Source organism: Bubalus bubalis, chromosome 14, assembly GCF_019923935.1.
Source record: "Bubalus bubalis isolate 160015118507 breed Murrah chromosome 14, NDDB_SH_1, whole genome shotgun sequence".
Lineage (NCBI taxonomy): Eukaryota > Metazoa > Chordata > Mammalia > Artiodactyla > Bovidae > Bubalus > Bubalus bubalis.
Genome location: NC_059170.1, coordinates 73,671,861 through 73,689,783, shown reverse-complemented (window position 1 = coordinate 73,689,783; position 17,923 = coordinate 73,671,861). Strand labels below are relative to the sequence as shown.

The 17,923-nt window shown below is 44.7% G+C and overlaps 1 protein-coding gene across 7 annotated transcripts in view; it reads right to left on the bottom strand.

Annotated features, from left to right (window-relative positions):
- KIF16B (kinesin family member 16B) overlaps positions 1-17,923 on the bottom strand; it is a 298,517-nt gene that overhangs the window by 15,742 nt on the left and 264,852 nt on the right. For 3 of the 7 annotated variants that reach the window (XM_044928278.2, XM_044928272.2, XM_006070214.4), the window contains one exon: positions 13,818-13,901. In XM_044928278.2, coding sequence (XP_044784213.2) covers positions 13,818-13,901 — 84 coding nt within the window. Of the gene's footprint in view, positions 1-8,150; positions 10,076-11,313; positions 12,123-13,817; positions 13,902-16,456; positions 16,654-17,923 lie in introns of those variants that run through there. The other 4 variants (XR_006544692.2, XR_006544691.2, XM_044928276.2 and 1 more) reach the window with 3 other exon arrangements.

The following is a 17,923-nucleotide window of genomic DNA, read 5'->3' as shown; positions in this document are numbered from 1 at the left end:
GAGCACTCCAAATGCTGGGGACAGAGGTGGACAGAATCATGACACAGACAAAGGGCTGGGCACCGAGATGGCTTCGACCCGCCTGCCACCTGCCCTGGAGTCAGAAGACCGTGAAACAAGCCCCCTAAACTACAGGACGGAATGGTTTCCAACTAATATATCCTGTCCAGCCAGGGGCGGGTGAAGAAAGACCTCATCAGACATGTCTCTAGAAATGCACCTCCTGTGCATCCTTTCTCAGAAAGCTCCTAGGGATGTGCTCCGTTGAAACGAGGGAATAAGTCAAGAAAGAGGAGAACACAGAGCGCAGGAAGGGGAAACAACCTGGGAGGCTGCAAAGGAGGATGCAGGTCAGGGCGGACGTGACCCAGGCCTCTGTGAGCATATCCATGACTCACTGATTTTACAAACTGTGCACATACAGCATAGGGCAACAGGCTCACACATACACACTCACACATACACACTCACACACACACTCACTTTCTCTTTCACACATAAACACACACATGAACAAAAGCAAAATGGTCAGAAAGGGTATATGCCCAACCCATAAGGGCAGTGTGAGATCCTCTGAGAGCAAAGACTGGGGTCACTTATTTGGGGGTGACCTTGCGGCTTCCCTGGTGGCTCAGCTGGTAAAGAATCCACCTGCAATGCAGGAGACCTGGGATCGATCTCTGGGTTGGGAAGATCCCCTGGAGGAGGGCCACTCCAGTACTCTGGCCTGGAGAATCCCCATGGACAGAGGAGCCTGGTGCGCTACAGTCCATGGGGTCGCAAAGAGTCGGACATGACTGAGCAACTGACACACTTTGGACATGGAAGCAAAGGGGTGGGAAAAGCGAGAGAGAGAGAAAAATGAAGAAAAGCCACACAGGGGCTGTTGCTGAGCGGGTCACAGCCGTGCACATACGGCTGGGCTGGGTCCTGCTGAGGACGCTGAGAAACACGAACACTGTACTTCCAATCACCCCGGAAAGGAGGGGGAGCTGGCAGGCTCCCCACGGAAAGACATGCAGCCTCCCTGTGGGGTCCCTCCAGCGCCTTGCCTCCCTCTGGTTCCCAGCTGGGCTGGGTCCTCCTCGGCTTTGGAGGAGGCTGGGGGAGAAGAGCTGAGGGGCCCTGGGGACACTGCCCGCACATGATGGACCTGCCGGGCAGGACCAGCATCCCCTGGGGGCTATGGGGTAGGGAGGAGCACGTATCAGCTGTGGGATGGGCCTGGGGGGGGATGAGGGATCTCAAGCCAGGACTGCAAAGGGGGGGTACCCACGCTGGGAGCCGGGCATTGCGTGTCAGTCTCTGCTCCTGGCCCAGCTGCTGCCCCCACCCTGAGCTCGCACTGTGACTTCAGCGTGTGGTTTTCTGATGAGGACTTTCTGATTTCACAGCAAGCTGACTCATTACTTTCCTAAGGCTAAACAGTCCTTTTTAAAGGAATTATAATACAAGTTTTATTGCAACCTTAGGTGATAAGAACTCAGGTGAATGGGGTTTCATGCACTGAGCCTAAGTGAATCTATCATCAAGTGACTGCAAAACGTTCAGATGAGCGAGGTGCCCATGAGTCCCCGCCCGCCAGGCAGGACTGCGACAGGTTGGTGGGAGAAGTCGAGACGGCTGTCGGCACAGAGCCCCGGGCCTGGGCTACACTGCAGTCCTTCCATGGACTCCTGGGCTTCACACTTTCACAAGAGTGGCCTCGTGTTGTATTATATAACTCTATCTATAGAATCGTATCTATACACAATACTGATTATCTCTAAAACTGACATCTTTCTACACACCTATTAGCTATACAGCTATAACCTCTTTACCTATATAGCTAAAACTATGCCTATAATCACATTCACATAATATAATCTACAGTTAAATCTATGTATCTTATTAGATGAAGGACAGAGAAGCCTGCCCATGCTGCAGTCCACAAAGTTGCGAAGAGCAGGACACGACTTAGCGACTGAACAAGAACAAGATCACGCTTTATCTTACTTGTAATTAGTAACATATCCACTGCATGTCTCCTCCTCCAGTGAGGATTAACAGGATGGTGATGCGGCCATGCCATCATCATCAGGGGCCCTAAAGGACAACCTGGCTCCCAAGAAGGGACTAGAATTTTACTGGGACACGCTTTTATCTACACTCAGGACAATGTGTGCCCTAGGCAAAAGGAAAAAGCAGTTTTTCTGGCAGAAATGAGCAAGTGGAACTGAACAGACACGAACACTGCTAGAAATGAATGATATAAAGATGACACGGTCATAGACATGACTCCAAACGGCCACTAACTCCAAAACCATTTTAGTAACTCGGTGTCCCTGGAAGGAGGCGGGTTTTCTTTCCATCATCCAGCACAGCTATTCTCTCCGCTTTAGCTGCGTTTCTGACACTCCCCCGGGGCCGGGAGCTAATTAAGTGCTTCAGTTTAGAAGACCGTCCCTCCCCATCCCTGATGTGCTGCGGCAAGTGTGAAATGGAAGGGATGGCAGAGAGAAGAGACGAAAATGGCATTTCATTCTACAGGGTAAATGGCGAGGTCAACAGGAGCCGGGAGCTCACAGCCGTCTCCAAGTGAAGCAGGCCAGCGTCCCCCAGGCGCGGGCAACAGGAGGGAGGCCAGGCCACTGGCTCCACGCGTCACTGGGGATGCCTGCTTCTGCGTCAGAGGCCATGAGACATGATAGAGAAGGGTCCCTCGCTGTATCTAGGAGGAGAGCAGGAACAATCCTCCAGCCATGGTTTAATTCTGTAATATTCAAGCCTCGTTTCATTTTGCTTTTAAAAGTGACCCAGGAAATGAAAAATGTTCAGTACTGAACTCCACAGCAGAGCAGGCCCAGCTCTGAAGCCCGCCGTATTGGGCTGTGCTGCGATCCTCTCATCTGATGCTATTTCCATCAAGAGGAAAGAGCCGGAGATCCCTGTTGTTTGCCAAGCCCCAAACACCTTGTGAGTGAGGGTGGGAGCCAGGAAGAGGACAGATTTTAAGGGTTTACTGGGGACTGAGGTGGGGTTCTCATTGGGGCTGATGTTAAAGAGTGTCAAAGGCCTCAAAAATGGAAAAATTACCACTGCAGGTGTATCTGGGGTGAAGAGAAATGGGCTCTGTCATGGTTAATCCTATGTGTCGACTTGCTGGGCCACTAGGCGCCCAGATATTTGGTGGTTGTTCAGTCGCTCAATTGTGTCTGACTCTTCTGCAACCCCATGGACTGCAGCACGCCAGGCTTCCATATCCATGGGATTTCCAGGCAAGAATCCTGGAGTGGGTTGGCACGTTACTCCAAACGCTATTTCCGTGTGTGTGTGAGGCTGTTTCTGGATGAGATGAACATCTGAGTCAACAGACTGGGTGGAGCATACAGTCCTCACTTACGTGTGTGGGCCTCACCCAATAGGCTGAACGAAAAGGCAGACCCTCCCCCGAGTAAAAAGAATGCGTGCCTGACTGTGCTGAGCAGGGACAGTGGTCCTTCCCGTCTCTGGGTGTGAACAGAAACATCAGCCTGCAGGATGGAACACACTCCACCAGCTCCCCTGGTCCTCTAGCCTCTGAACCACTGCTCTCCCTGACCTGTGACTGCCGACCGCAAATATTGGGACCTCTAAACCCCAAGCTAGGGAAAAGCTAAAAAAAAAGCACTATTTCAGTGTCATCGACTGTGTGTAGAAATGCAAAAGACACAAATATGTGTAAAACGGAATCTCACAGTCTGGTTCAGATGAATGCTGCGGGTCTTGGGCACCCACACTCACTTCATCACTGCCCTCGGCTCTCACTCGACAGAGTGGCAAGACACACTGACTCCGCCCCTGGTGTGTCTCTCTAATCCGCCCACTTTCCTCCACGCCAACGGCCATCACACCCTCCTGGAGGCCACAGTCACGTCTTCTCTGGAGACAGTAACAGCCCAGCCACCGCTCTTGCTGCCGCCATCTCCCCTGCTCCCTCCACGCTCTCCAGGGTAGTCAAATGTCAGCCCTCCTCTCATCTGCATACAGCGCTCCATGGGCCTCGCTGTCCTGTGGCTCAGGTCCAAAGTCAGGAACACGGCGTTAGGATCTGACTTTTCCTTCCCTGTCTACATCCACACCAGTCTCATCTTTCTACGGCAGACTCAGATTCCTGGATCCCATCCCAGTCTTGCTGAATCAGAATCTACTAGAACACAGTCTGAGACTTTGTATCTTTCAAAAAGCTACCTGTGGCGGATTCATTTTGATATTTGGCAAAACTAATACAATTATGTAAAGTTTAAAAATAAAAAAAATAAAAAAATAAAAAAAAAGCTACTTGAGATAAATTCAAAGATTGGCCACACAGGTTTGGGGGCAACTGCTTTGGGAGTCATGTCCTCTGATAACCTTGGAGGTGGTACATGACTGTCTGAGTAGTTACTTGATGAGTCGTCTCCGCTCCGACAGGACCATGAGCTCCTTGGAGACGGGAAGCACTCAACTGGCACATGCAAGACAGGCCCAATCGTGCACAGGAAGTGGTCATGAGCATGGGCAGTGACTGCCATGGTGGATTGCTTTAACACAGACAGCAAAGACCATCAAGAGGGAGACCACCAGACATCACATGCCTCCTCTGAGATGCGAGGGAACAACAGCCCCACCTCTACAGTGTTTCTGCCCCAGAAAATCAGACTTGAACTCCATCAAGCCACTCAATCTAACAACTGGTTGAACTGTGGTGTTGGAGAAGACTCTTGAGAGTCCCTTGGACTGCTAGGAGATCAAACCAGTCAATCCTAAAGGAAATCAGTCCTGAATATTCATTGGAAGGACTGATGCTGAAACTGAAACTCTAATACTTTGGCCACCTGATGCAAAGTACTGACTCATTGGAAAAGACCATGATGCTGGGAAAGACTGCAGGCAGGAGGAGAAGGGGACGACAGAGGATGAGATGGTTGGATGGCACCACCAACTTGATGGACATGAGTTTGAACAAGCTCCAGGAGTTGCTGACGGACAGGGAAGCCTAGTGTGCTGCAGTCCATGGGGTCGCAAAGAGTCAGACATGACTGAGCGACTGAACTGAACTGAGAGGCACATGGTGAATGGCACCATGGGATGCAACCAGCAAAACCTCAAATGTGAGAATTCCCTGGATAAATGACATGGTTTCATCAACAAACAAATGGTGAGAAAACAAGAGGGAAGGGAAAGCTATAGATTATAAGACACTTTTTAAAGAGATTCATCCTAAAATATTTATGGATAAAATAATACGATATCCCTAGTGGTTCAGTTGATAAAGAATCCCCCTGCAATGCAGGAGACTGGGGTTCAATCCCTGGATTGAGAAGATCCCCTGGAGAAAGGAATGGCTGCCCACTCCAGTATTTGTGCCTGGAGAATTCCATGGATAGAGGAGCCTGGTGTGCTACAGGCCATGGGGTTGCAAAGAGTTGGACAAGACTGAGTGAAATAAGCACACAATATGGTATCTGGCATTTGTTTTAAAATAATCCTGTGAATGTGCATGTATAGTGACTGAGGTAGAAATGAAACGAAACAGGTCACATGCTGACAATGATGAAGCTGGGTGATATGAGAGGGTGCACTGGGTTTATAACATCATTCTTTCTGCTTTTGTAATATACACTGTCATAAAAAATAAAGTTTAACAAAATGTCTAAGCCATCAATTTCTATCTCATGATATCTCAAAGTTCCTTTAGTGTACTGAAAGCTGGAGATGGTTATACATCCTTTTGCAGAGCAGAAATTTGCTAATTTTACAGGCTACATCCCTTGATTCTAAGAGTTCTTTGAACACCTGCTATCAACAAACCCAACACTCTTAGGTAAAGGCGGTTTCTCTTTGGGGCCAGAATGGGTTGCACAGGATTGCCAAAGAAGGCCCTCTGCCCCAAGGAGAACCAGGGCCATGTCCTGGAAAGAGGATGATCTTCTCTTCTACATGGACATTCTAACTTTATCTTGATGCTAAAATTAACGTACTCAAGTCCTTCTGCTTCTTCACACTAACTTGACAGAAGATCATCTCAACTTTCCTGTCTGACTAGATGAAGGGGAACTTAGTTTTAGTACTGTAGAAAGTGGTAGAAAGAACAGAGAAAAAGGGCAGAGGAAGGGGCAGCCCGTTTTCAGATTTCATAAGCGACCCTTGAAGAAAAAGTCTTCACATATCATACCGACAGTGCAATTAAAAGTAGCAACAGGTCACGTAGAATATCCCGAGTGATACACAAGGCAGGTGAATGTGAAGGCCCTCTGCACCAAGCAGCAGTGAGGAAAGGCCTTTGTGGCGATACATGAGAATTACAGGGAAAGATCATCTTTATGCCTGTCAGTTACATTAGTATTCCACCAGTCCTCTCACCTAGCTTATGCTTCTGTGTGATTACAAGAGATTTCCTTCTTTTTTTTCCCCTCACTATTCAAAGGTTTTAATTTTGAAACGTTTCTGTATTCAAATGTCTTAATTTACAAAGGTGGTCTGTGCTGGGTGGGCACCTCATTGATTTGCATATTCTTAAAATCATTGATTCATAAAGACAGATATCTACCTTGAGTGTGGAAAGAACAAGTGAATAAAAATGGTGCTTGGCAAAGACAGATAAAATGGCGACTTCCAAATTTCAGAGTAATGAGTGAGTCACTCTTAATGAAATATACATTATTATATGCTTAGCAGTAGAGAAGCTATGTATAAAAATATAATTTGTCTAGATGATGATCACCTTCCTTATAATAATTAAAACTCAAACTCTTGAGAAAAATGTGTACTAGTGCCACATTCACTCAGCCACTCACCTACCTACCTGCCCACCCATCCACCCTTCCCGCCCTCCTCGAGCAAAGCAATTAAAGGACAAGAGAAAAATAAGAGGACTGCGGGAGGACAGAGTGAAAGGAAAATGGAGGCAGAGAAAGGGAAAGGAAGGAGGTTACCAATGTGTGAGGAAAATAAGAGGATGGAGGGAGGACAGAGTGAAAGGAAAATGAAGGCAGAAAAACGGAAAGGAAGGAGGTTACCAATGTGTGAGGAAAATAAGAGGACGGCGGGAGGACAGAGTGAAAGGAAAATGGAGGCAGAGAAAGGGAAAGGAAGGAGGTTACCAATGTGTGAGGAAAATAAGAGGATGGAGGGAGGACAGAGTGAAAGGAAAACGAAGGCAGAAAAAAGGGAAAGGAAGGAGGTTACCAATGTGTGAGGACTACATTTATAAAAAAATTTATAAAACTCATAAATAAACTTTATTTCTAAGGCAGGTCAAGTTAATAGAAAAGTGGAGAGGAAGCAAAATTTCTCATATCCAGCTCTCTACACACAACCACTAGTAAATTCTCACACCAGAAGGTTATATCTGTTATAATTAGTAACCTACGCAGACACATGATTGTCAAAGTCCATAGCTCACGTTAGGGTTCACTCTTCCCTATTCTGTGGGCTTTGACTATGTATTAAGTCATGTACCCACCATGGCAGTATCAAGCAGAGCAGTTTCACTGTCTTAAAAATCCTCTGTGTTCTGCCTATTCATTTTTCCCCGCTCCTGACCCTTTTACTGGGTCTGCAGTTTTGGCTTTTCCAGAATGTCATATGGTTGGAATCATATAGTAAGCCGTCTTTTCAGATTGGCTTCTGTCACTTACTCCTATGTATCTAAGGTTCCTCCATGTCTTCTCAAGACTTGATGGCTCATTTCTTTTTAAGGTTAGTCATATTTCACTGTCTGGATGTACCACAGTTTATTTATCCAGTCACCTCCAAAGGACATCTTGATTGCTTCCAAGTTTTAGCAATTATGAATAAAGCTGCTATAAACATTTATGTGTGGGTTTTTGTGTGAACATATGCTTTCAACTCATTTGGGTAAACACCAATGATTTCAAATGCCAAACTGTATGGTAAGAGTGTGTTTAGTTTCGTAAGAAACTTCCAAACTGTCTTCAAAAGTGGCGGTACCATGCATTCCTGCCACCAATGAAGGAGAGTTCCCGTTGCTCCACCTTCTGACTGGCATCTGATATCCATGGAGTTTTGGATTTTGGCCATTCTAATAGGTGTACAGAGATAGCTCACTGCTATCTCATTTTTGCATTTCCCAACTGACAAATGATGCTCATAGATGTCCCTCCTATATTTGCCATGGGTTCATCTTCTTTGGTGATGTGCCTGTTCAGATCTTCTACCTGATTTTTAATTGGGTTTTTCCATTTTCTTATTGTTGAGTTTTAAAAGTTCATTGTATGTTTTGGATGAGTCTTTTATCAGATGTGTCTTTTGCAGATATTTTTTCCCCAGTATGAGGTTGGTATTTTCATTCTCTTGGCATTGTCTTCTGTACAGCAGAAATTTTCAGTTTTAGTAAAGTCCAGCTTATCAACTGCTTCTTTCATGGATTGTGTCTTTGATGCTGTATCTGAAAAATCACTGTCATACCCAAGGTCATCTAAGTTTCCTCCTACATTATCTTCTAGGAGTTTTAGTTTTGCATTTTACAAACAGTCTGGATTACTGTAGCTTTTGAAGCCTGGGTAGTGTCAGTTCTCCAACTTTTTCTCCTTCAGTATTATACCAGCTATCCTGGGTCCTTTGGTTCTCCATACAGACTTGAGAAGCAATTTGTCCATATCCACAAATAACTTGCTGAGGGATTGCAGTGAATCCACAGACCAAGTTGGAAGACCTGATATCTTGATACTATTGAGTCTTCCTATCCATAAACATGGACTATATCTTCATTGGTTTAGTGCTTTGATTTCTTTCATCAGAGTTTTTATAGTTCTCTTCATATAGATCTTATACACAGTCTATTGAATTTTTACCTAAGTATTTAATTTGGGGCCCTAATGTACATTCTATTATGTTCTTAATTTCAATTCCAATGTTTCATTGCTGGTATATAGGAAAGTGATTGTGCTTGTATCCTGCGATCTTGTCATAATTGCTTATCAGTTTCAGGAGATTTCTTGTCAGTTATTTTGGATTTTCTATAGAGACAATCATGTCATTTGTAAGAGCTTTATTTCTCCCTTCTGAATCTGAATAATCTTTTATGTCCTTATCTTATTGCATTAATTAGAACTTTGTTTAATTTTAAAAGTCAACTCTAAGTCATATGACAATTGGAAAGTAGCAATTTTTAACAGAAGAATTTCTAGGGTCGGCTATGTACCTGGTACCTATCCAAGGATTTTGCATGTATTCTCATTTAACCTTCACAACCACTCTACAAAGTGGGTATTATTAGTATTACCATTTTGTGGATTAAACCCCATGGACTATGACCCACCAGACTCTTCCATCCATGGGATTTCCCAGGCAAGCGTACTGGAGTGAGTCACCATTTCATTCTCCAGGGGATCTTCCCATATCAGGGATCAAACCTGAGTCGACTGCTTGGCAGGTGGATTCTTTTCTACTGAGCTGCCTGGGAAGCCTGACTGCTCCAGTACTTTCAAGAAAACGTCCGAGAAATTTCTCCAAAGGTGAAATTGGAGCACCTGTCTCCAAAGGTGGTGGTTTTATTCTCGAAAACTTTATTATTTTAGAAGATTCCCTTGTTTTCATTAATTAGAGTTACTCCTTGGAATGACAGACTATAAGATGATTAGTGGAAATGTTTCAAGTTAGATGGTAACATTTTCTGCAATTAGTGACCCAAAATGCACCTCTCATCAGTCAACAAAAACAAAACAAAAACTCATCTACTGGAGATAATATAGGCAGATTTTCTGAGAATTCAGAGAAAGTGAGGCATGTAAAGTATCATGGGAGACTGAGAATTCCATTAGATGTCGATTCTGCTGTCTTCAAGTAACTGGAGTACAACAGGGGAAATCTGAGACATAAACATACCTTTTGATACAAGTGAGAGCGTAACAAGGGTCTTAAAGAGGTGGAAGTGAAGTCTGACGGACATTCCAGAACAAAGTGTGTGGCAGACCCAGCTTCACCTCAGACTCAGAGTGTGTGAGGGTTAAGAGGAGGTGCCTGCCCTGAAGACACTTTAGCGTAGACTGAGGCTTTGCCACTCACTGGCTGTACAACCTTCTTTATCCTCCCCAAGACTTAATGTTTTCACCTGTAAAATGGGGATAATAATAGAAGCCCTCAAAAGCTGGCTGCAGGAGTAAATGGCATGATGCACCAAGCCTTTCGCCCAGGCCTGGCGCTCAGTAAGAAACACACAGTGAATGGGAGACCGCTGTAGTGCTATGTGAAAGCCTGGGAACTGCCAGCATTCCACCATTTTGGACCTACAACAATGGCAGGTTCGACCCAATGGCAATGGTATCTGCCTTTAAGTAGAGTACTGATAACAAGCACCCTTCCACTCCAGATAAACGCATCAGACAGACTGATGTGGTCATTTCCTGCTACCTCCACAACCTTCTCTGCTGGGCAGTAGTCTGCGTTACTAGAAGGGCTGGGGGAGCTGGGAAGCGTGTCACACAGGGAGAGTTGCTATCAAAACCCTCCGGCTGCCCGATGTCAGGCTCTGTCAACGACATGCACATTTACACTGACTAGTTTCAGTGGGGCCACAGCGGCAGCATCAGGGAGATCTGCCCACGTGAGAACCGCCAGAGACTATGGCTCTTCTGGAGCAGAAGTGCTGGGTGGCATCTGAGCACGAGATGCAAAGCAGCAACAGGCCAGATTCTCCAGGTGTAAACCAGAGTGGGCCCCATAACTCTGGATGGGTGGATCCCACACAAGTCTGTCCATAAGAGTGAGTTCTGGAGGACAAATTTACACTTCTCCAAGTGGCATCACCACACCGTGACTCACTCCTGCCTTTTTGTGGTGCTACACACTCTGACCCTCACGGCTACCACCACACACACCACTAATATTCCTCAATCCGTGGTGAGAAAATTAATCTCTAGAACAGCTCATGAGAGGCAGAAATTTGTTGCTACCCATCATCTTTACAATAATTATTTCAACATTTTTTACAAGTAGGGCTTCCCTGATAGCTCAGTTGGTAAAGAATCTGCCTGCAATGCAGGAGACCCCAGTTCAATTCCTGGGCCTGGAAGATCCACTGGAGAATGGATAGGCTACCCACTCTAGTATTCTTGAGCTTCCCTTGTGCTCAGCTGGTAAAAAATCAACCTTTGATCCAGGAGACCTGGGTTCAGTCCCTGGGTTGGGAAGATCCCTTGGAGAAGGGAAAAGCTACCCGGTCCAGTATTCTGGCCTGGAGAAGTCCATGGACTGTATAGTCCATGGGGTCGCAAAGAGTCAGACACGACTGAGAGACTTAAAAAAAAAAAATTTATAAAGTAGGTGTCTATGTCTTTCATGTGAAAACATTTGACATTTTTTTTGCTGATAAACTCAAACACGAGGTCCCAATCTTGGAGCTATTTTAACAGCAAAGAAGACCGAAATGCAATCGGACGTTTGCTTATGGAAGCATCTGTAAGTATCCAATGGCGCTGCTCTGTGCAGCTCCACTGGCCTGAAGAGGTTTGTAAAACTGTATTTCTGGATTTTAGAAACTGGCAGGTAATTCCTCTTGTGCAAACACTCTGTATATTATGTTGTGCCAGTACAAATGTGTGCTACTGGAATCCATCTTTCTGCATGTTGCTTATGTATTTATACACCAATGTAAACACATGCTCTTAGAGGGAAAGAGATGGCTTATTCACCCTGATATTCTAGGTAATACCTCAAACTATCCCCAGTATGTACCAGGAACTAAGTAAATGCATATTGAATTAAATCACATAGGAAATTCAAGGGAAAATAAATGTTAATTTTCACATGAAAATCCACTAAGTCAGTGACTCTTGGTGTTAGACTGGAAAAAACAAATCACACAATAGTTGCATGAAATTAACTCCAGAATCTCACGTTAACTTTCCATTAAAGTGAAGCTGAATTACACTCTCCTTGACAAGAACATAATATTCTAAGACTTAACAGTCAACATGAGATGAAATATACTTAATTTAAATTATAAGCCTTTGTTTTCCTTCCAAGTGTAGAATCCATTCCATATGGACTAATGCCACAGCCACAGGTAAACCACCATCATAGGCTTGTATCGGTGGAGATGTTAACACTGATGCTCAACAGCTGATGGCTCAGTAGGGCTACAGGGTTAAGCAGCGATCCTGGAAGAACAAATATGGGTTCCACCTGAGAGTACCAAGAATGAAAGGGTGCCCTGAACTTTGCTCTGGCCCTGGAAGCTGGAGTGGAAAGACAAGAGACCCTGAGAGCTGGGCTCACAGACGTAGAGCACACACACACCGGCTCTGTTGCGGCACGGCTGGCACCTGGTGCATTTATTCAGAGCTCTGAGTAAGCTGAGATGACAACAGCTATGTCCCGCTGGTTTACAAACTCGTTTTCATATGCTGTCATTCTGCACAGGTTTTAATTAAAGACAAGTCTAGATAACTGAGGTGGGTAAGGCTTCAGTAAAGAAAACCATCACCAGTTCTACTGTGAGCTTTACATTGTTTATACGATACCATTAAACCTTTACAAGAACTTGGCCAAGCAGGCTCACCACGATAATCTCTGCTTTGAATGTAATAAACTCTTCAGTTGGGTATCAGGGTCAGGCCATCTCATAGGATGATTTTTAGAGCTCTGCAATGATCCATCCAAACCTCAGTTGTAATAGTTTCTGGATCTTTTCAAACAGTTTAATTCTACAGTTTAACTCACCGGTCTGTAAGCATGGCCACACCCTGAAACTCATCTTTCCTTAGAGGAGTTCTACACTGAGGATCTTAAAAGCCTAGAATGCCCCACCTCCTCACGGACCACAGTCTCCTGGCCTCCAATTTCTCCACAGTCCCCACTCCCCATTTTAGCTCTCACTGGAATCTCCAGTCTCTGGACATTTCCCTTGGTTCACTGGTGTTCACTGCACTCCATAGGCAGCCATTTTAAATTGTGCCTCTCTCAATTGAATGAGAACAATACTGAAGTTTTATGCAGAATTTCACGATTCAGAAAGGGCCAGCTCAGGCCTCCTCTTGTTTCATTTGCAAAAAGTCTTATTTTTTTAATTCCTCTTAGAGGAGTGGCAGAGGGGACTCTGCAAGGCCCCCAGGAAGCTTGTTGACTGGAGTGAGCTTAGTTTTATCTGCCGGCCTCAGTGGCTCAGAATGGCGAGAGAGCTGCCCACAATGGAAAGTCACCTGCTATCACGCCCTAGCACGGACACCCTGTCTTAGTAGTATCGGATGCCAATGAAATAAGCAGCTCTATCCTACAGAGAAAAACGAGCTATATAAAGCAGTCAACAATGCATGCCGGCAGAGAGGCAGTCAGAAAAACAACAGTTGTGTTGAACCAAAGTTTTCCATGTAGCTGGCTCAGAAGACGAAGTTAAAGTAAGTCAAACAAAACCTAACGTGACTAAAATAGGTATGTGTCTTTTTGCTTCCAGCCATCTTGAAAAAGCAACAGCAATGCAATACTATAAATCTTCAGTTAATTAATTCAAGTTTTTGGCAGCAAGCTTCGTACCCCCATCCTGCACTGCGAACCATCTGTCTACGTGAATATTCAGTTCTCACCCGCAACCTGCTTCCTAATTCTTGGAATAAATGTATCTCCTCAAAACCCAGGAAAACGCTCTGTTAGAGTGGAAAGGGGGTGAGGGGAAGGCCTTATATTTTAAATAAACTGATCTCATTGCTTTACAATCTGCTACTGCCATCTCCTGCATTAACGATTGGCAGCACCTTCACATCCGTGAACCGTTAAGTGTTTAAAGAGGACGACTTCTCACTGGTCAATCAGATGGCAAATTTTCTGCACACACAGAAAGAAAAGCTTGATTCTGTTACCTCTAATTGACTTCGCCTCTCAGCAATCACACGTTCATCCTTGTTTCCAAATAGTTTCTTTGGAGGGAATTCAAGGGTCGCGAGCTGAAATACATATTTTATAAGAGACAGATTAATATCATACTTATGATCTTTGGGTCATTATTAATCTATTATTTGGAATCTCTATCACAGGGGGTGGGGGTGGGAAGAGAAAGAGGTTAGACATTTCAAGATGGTAGGTCCTGCCTTGCTTGGCCACTAAACAGCTGTATGACTTCAAACAGACCAGGTGAGGCTCCACCAGGCTCACACAGGAGGCAGGAGGAGGGGCCTCAAAGGAAGGATGGACTTGAGTCTCAACGTTTGGCCCCACATACAGAGTAGACTCTTTGTCAGATGGTGGTTCATAAGTTTCCTTTTTTAAAACTCAAGTTTGTTCTTCTTTTAGTCCTCTTCTTAAACTAGAATTATTTTTGTGTTGAGATGAAGTTTGAAAACTCAACAAGTACACTACCTGCATAGTTTGTAAGAGAGTTTTAGACCCTTGCTGTGGTTCTTTCAACTTTCCGTGTGGACTTTTCTCAGCTACTACTGCAAATGCAGACTGCCTTTGTGAAAAGAGGACTTCTCTTTCAGTCTTTCACCTTGTTTCCTAAAGAATAAACATTTAGAATTTGTTGTAGCCAGGTCTTAGAATTTCACAGGTATTATTCTTAAGCTTCTGTTCTCAGAAGGAGAAAAATCATAACAGAAAGTTAAGTTTTCTAATAGACTCCAAGAAGTAAGAACTCTCTAATCTGGTACAAACCTGACCTGCTCATGTGGCTTTGGCTGAATGAATACTGAGCAGCAATAATTGCTGGTGTTGATGAAATTCACTTTTTCTTTCCTACCTTCCTTGCTTGCCCTGTCAGGTTCAGATACATTGAGAAGCCAATGAAGCATTGTTGAGAAAAAAAAAAAAAAACAACACATTTCTCCCACAATATGGATCACAATGTGCCACAAAATTCCTATTTTGTGCATATGCAAATCTTGGCTGATTTAAATTTATATTTCCACAGTGGGAATCAAAAATTAAAAACTAACATCTGCATATATATATATAGGACTTTGAAAACTTAAACTTAGTATCAAAGGACAATATACATATAGAAAAACACATACATCGGAAGTGAACAACATGTTAATTTTCAGTATCTCAACACACTGCAACCACCACCCAGATCAAGAAACAGAACATCCCCAGGAGCCCAGTAACCCCCAGTGCTCCCTCCCACTGCCCCCACATGCCCTGCGGAAGGCTGGTGTTAGCCTGACTTCTAACAGCTTAGTGTTTCCCATTTTTCAACTTCATGTAAACAGCATCACACAGCATGAACCCTTTTGCGTCCGTCATTGCTCTACCTCATGTGTGTGAGGTCCACCCCTGTAACCACGTGCAGCAGTAGCTGGCTCAGTCCTGTGGCTGAACATCCCACTGGTCTGTTCAGTATCTGGTTATGGGACATCTGGCTAGGCTCTGTTTTGGCCCTTAGGCACGGTGTTGCTATGAACATTTTTTCTATAGGTTCCTATATATTTCCTATAAACGTTATGCAGGGAGTCCTGTTGGTCATAGTCTTAGAGGTGGTCATATGGAATGCAAGTGTTCAATGGTATCTGAAATTATCAAACGGCCTTCCCAAACAGTTTTACTACCGACACTCCCACCAGCAGGGACCGCAAGACCCAGTAGCTTCAAATCCTCACCAACCCCTGATGTTGTGGTCTTTCTCATCAGGGCGATTCTGGTGGGTGTGCCATGACTGCTGCCGTGGTTCAGGGTTACATTCTTCTAACGAGCCACACTGCTGAGCATCTTTTCACATGCTCACTGACCATATGGGGAGTGCCTGCTCAACTCTTTTGGCCATCTTTTTAATTGGTATAAGGCCTTTTTCTCATTAAGCATAATTCTCCTTTTTGATTCTTTTCAAGGGATCCAAAGTCATTAAAGCCCTTTTTTAAAAGTTAACTGAAGTCGTACAGAAGTTTCCAACTCCACTGCTCTTTCTATCAAACCAGTGAAATCTGGGGTGAGTGAGGTGTGGGACCTCTTTCCCCTTTTCTCACCAATGTTTCAATTTGGTTGTTCATATCTGAAATCAGTTGAAGGTAAAGAGAAAGACCATGGGCATGGAAGTAAGACAGGACAATTCTGAATCATGACCATTAATTAGCTAGCTAGTTTGTTTCTCTGAGCCTGAGTAATCTCTGCTGGAAAAAAAAAAAACAAAACAAACCTGCAGACAATGGTAGTAAATGTTACCAGGTATATTTAGTGAAGCAACACCAAATGCACCTTAACTACGCTTATTGTTTACTAGGGATCTGGTAATTTCTAAGAATGCAGCATGCCACATTCTCTGGTCCCTTCTCTCCATCTCTAGATTGGTGATGTGGTTTCAAGGAGTAAGAGATTTCTGGAACCCTGCCTTCACTGGCATAAGCACACTTCCCATATGTTGCAGCTTACAGAAGACAGGTACCCAGAACGTGTCTCTTGGGCTCCATCCAGCCGTGATTTCATCTTGTACAAATGTGTTGCCCCCTCAGATGCAGTGATGTTGGAAACTTGGCAAGCATGCTTTCACAGTTCGTTGTCATTTTCTTACATGGCTGATGAGATGATGTGGTTTCTGTTGGGGAGCTCACAGCCACACTTGTACACTCAATCAGAGCTGGTGCAATGAAAGGACCTCAGGCAGATGAACCAGGCGGGAAGCAAGCATCTGTATTTCCTCATGGTCAAATGGCTGTATGTACTCCATCCTGGGATGGAGGCTGGTATCTTGTGCCATGATGATCCACCCTGTGAAATAACTGTGTATAAACTATGTGTAATACAGTCGCTCAGATTTTAGGAAGAAAAGGGCAACCTTAAACATCACTGAGGCACATAATCCTAAGACTATTATATTCAACCATCTAACTTCAGAGATGAAGAAACACAGAGTTCAGTGACTTAGAAAAGTTCCATGTCATGAGGTGGGTGAGTCAAGATGAGGATCCAGGACTGACTCTAGGTTTTCACAACAAGGCTGTAAAGGTTATCCACAGGGTATGGAAGACCCTACTGGAGTCCTCGAGGATCAGGGATCCAGAGGAAAGACAATAACCCGTCCTCCATAAAACTGAGGAACAGCTGCTGGCAGTGGCCACTGGGCCCACCAAGAGCTGTCCACGAACCTCAGAGGGGAGCTGCACTGACAAGGCAACAGCAAGGTGATGCGTCAGTGACCATCGCAGGGACGGTGGGAACTGGATGGGACTGGAGGCAGGGTCCCTGGAAGCCTGTCCAGGGATGATCAGCTCCTGTCAACTGACTCCACACATAATAAAACTTAAGAAGTGTTGGAGGGAGGGAGAGAGGGAAGGGGAACAGAACCTGCCACGTGAAGAACTACCATATGACATCCCTTAGATGTGGAATCTAAAAAGAAAAGATTCAAATGGGATGAACTAGTAAAACAGAAAGACACTCACAGACTTAGAAAACGAACTTATGCCTTGCTGGGGGTGGGGTGGGGGTGGCTATATTAAGATGGATAACCAACAAAGACCTATTATGTAGCAGACGGCACCCTGCTCAATGTTATCTGCCGGTCTGGATGGGAGGGGAGTTCGGGGGAGAATGGACACATGTATACGTACGGCTGAGTCCCTCTGCTGTGTACCTGGAACTACCACAACATTGTTAATCAGCTATACCCCAATACAAAATGTTTTTGGTGTTAAAATACATTTTTTTTTTTAAAGTTGCCACATGACTCATAACTCAACACGCACGACCTGGTCCACATCCTTTAGGTGGGGCTGGGACATGAACAAACTGCAGGAGAAAGGCAAGGCTGTGAGGCAAGGTATTAAAAAGAAGTATTGCCTCCATTAAAATAATTACATTTACATCAGAAACAGCTCTCCAATCTCTTCCCTCTGATAGAATGGAAACGACCTCCATTTCTCCTTTTTAGGGAACCTTGACAGTGCTGTTTAAGCCTTGCCATCTATAAGCTCTTAGGTTGAATGAGATGAAATTGCCAATTTTAAAGTTAAAAATGGTTGACTATCAGCAATTCCAT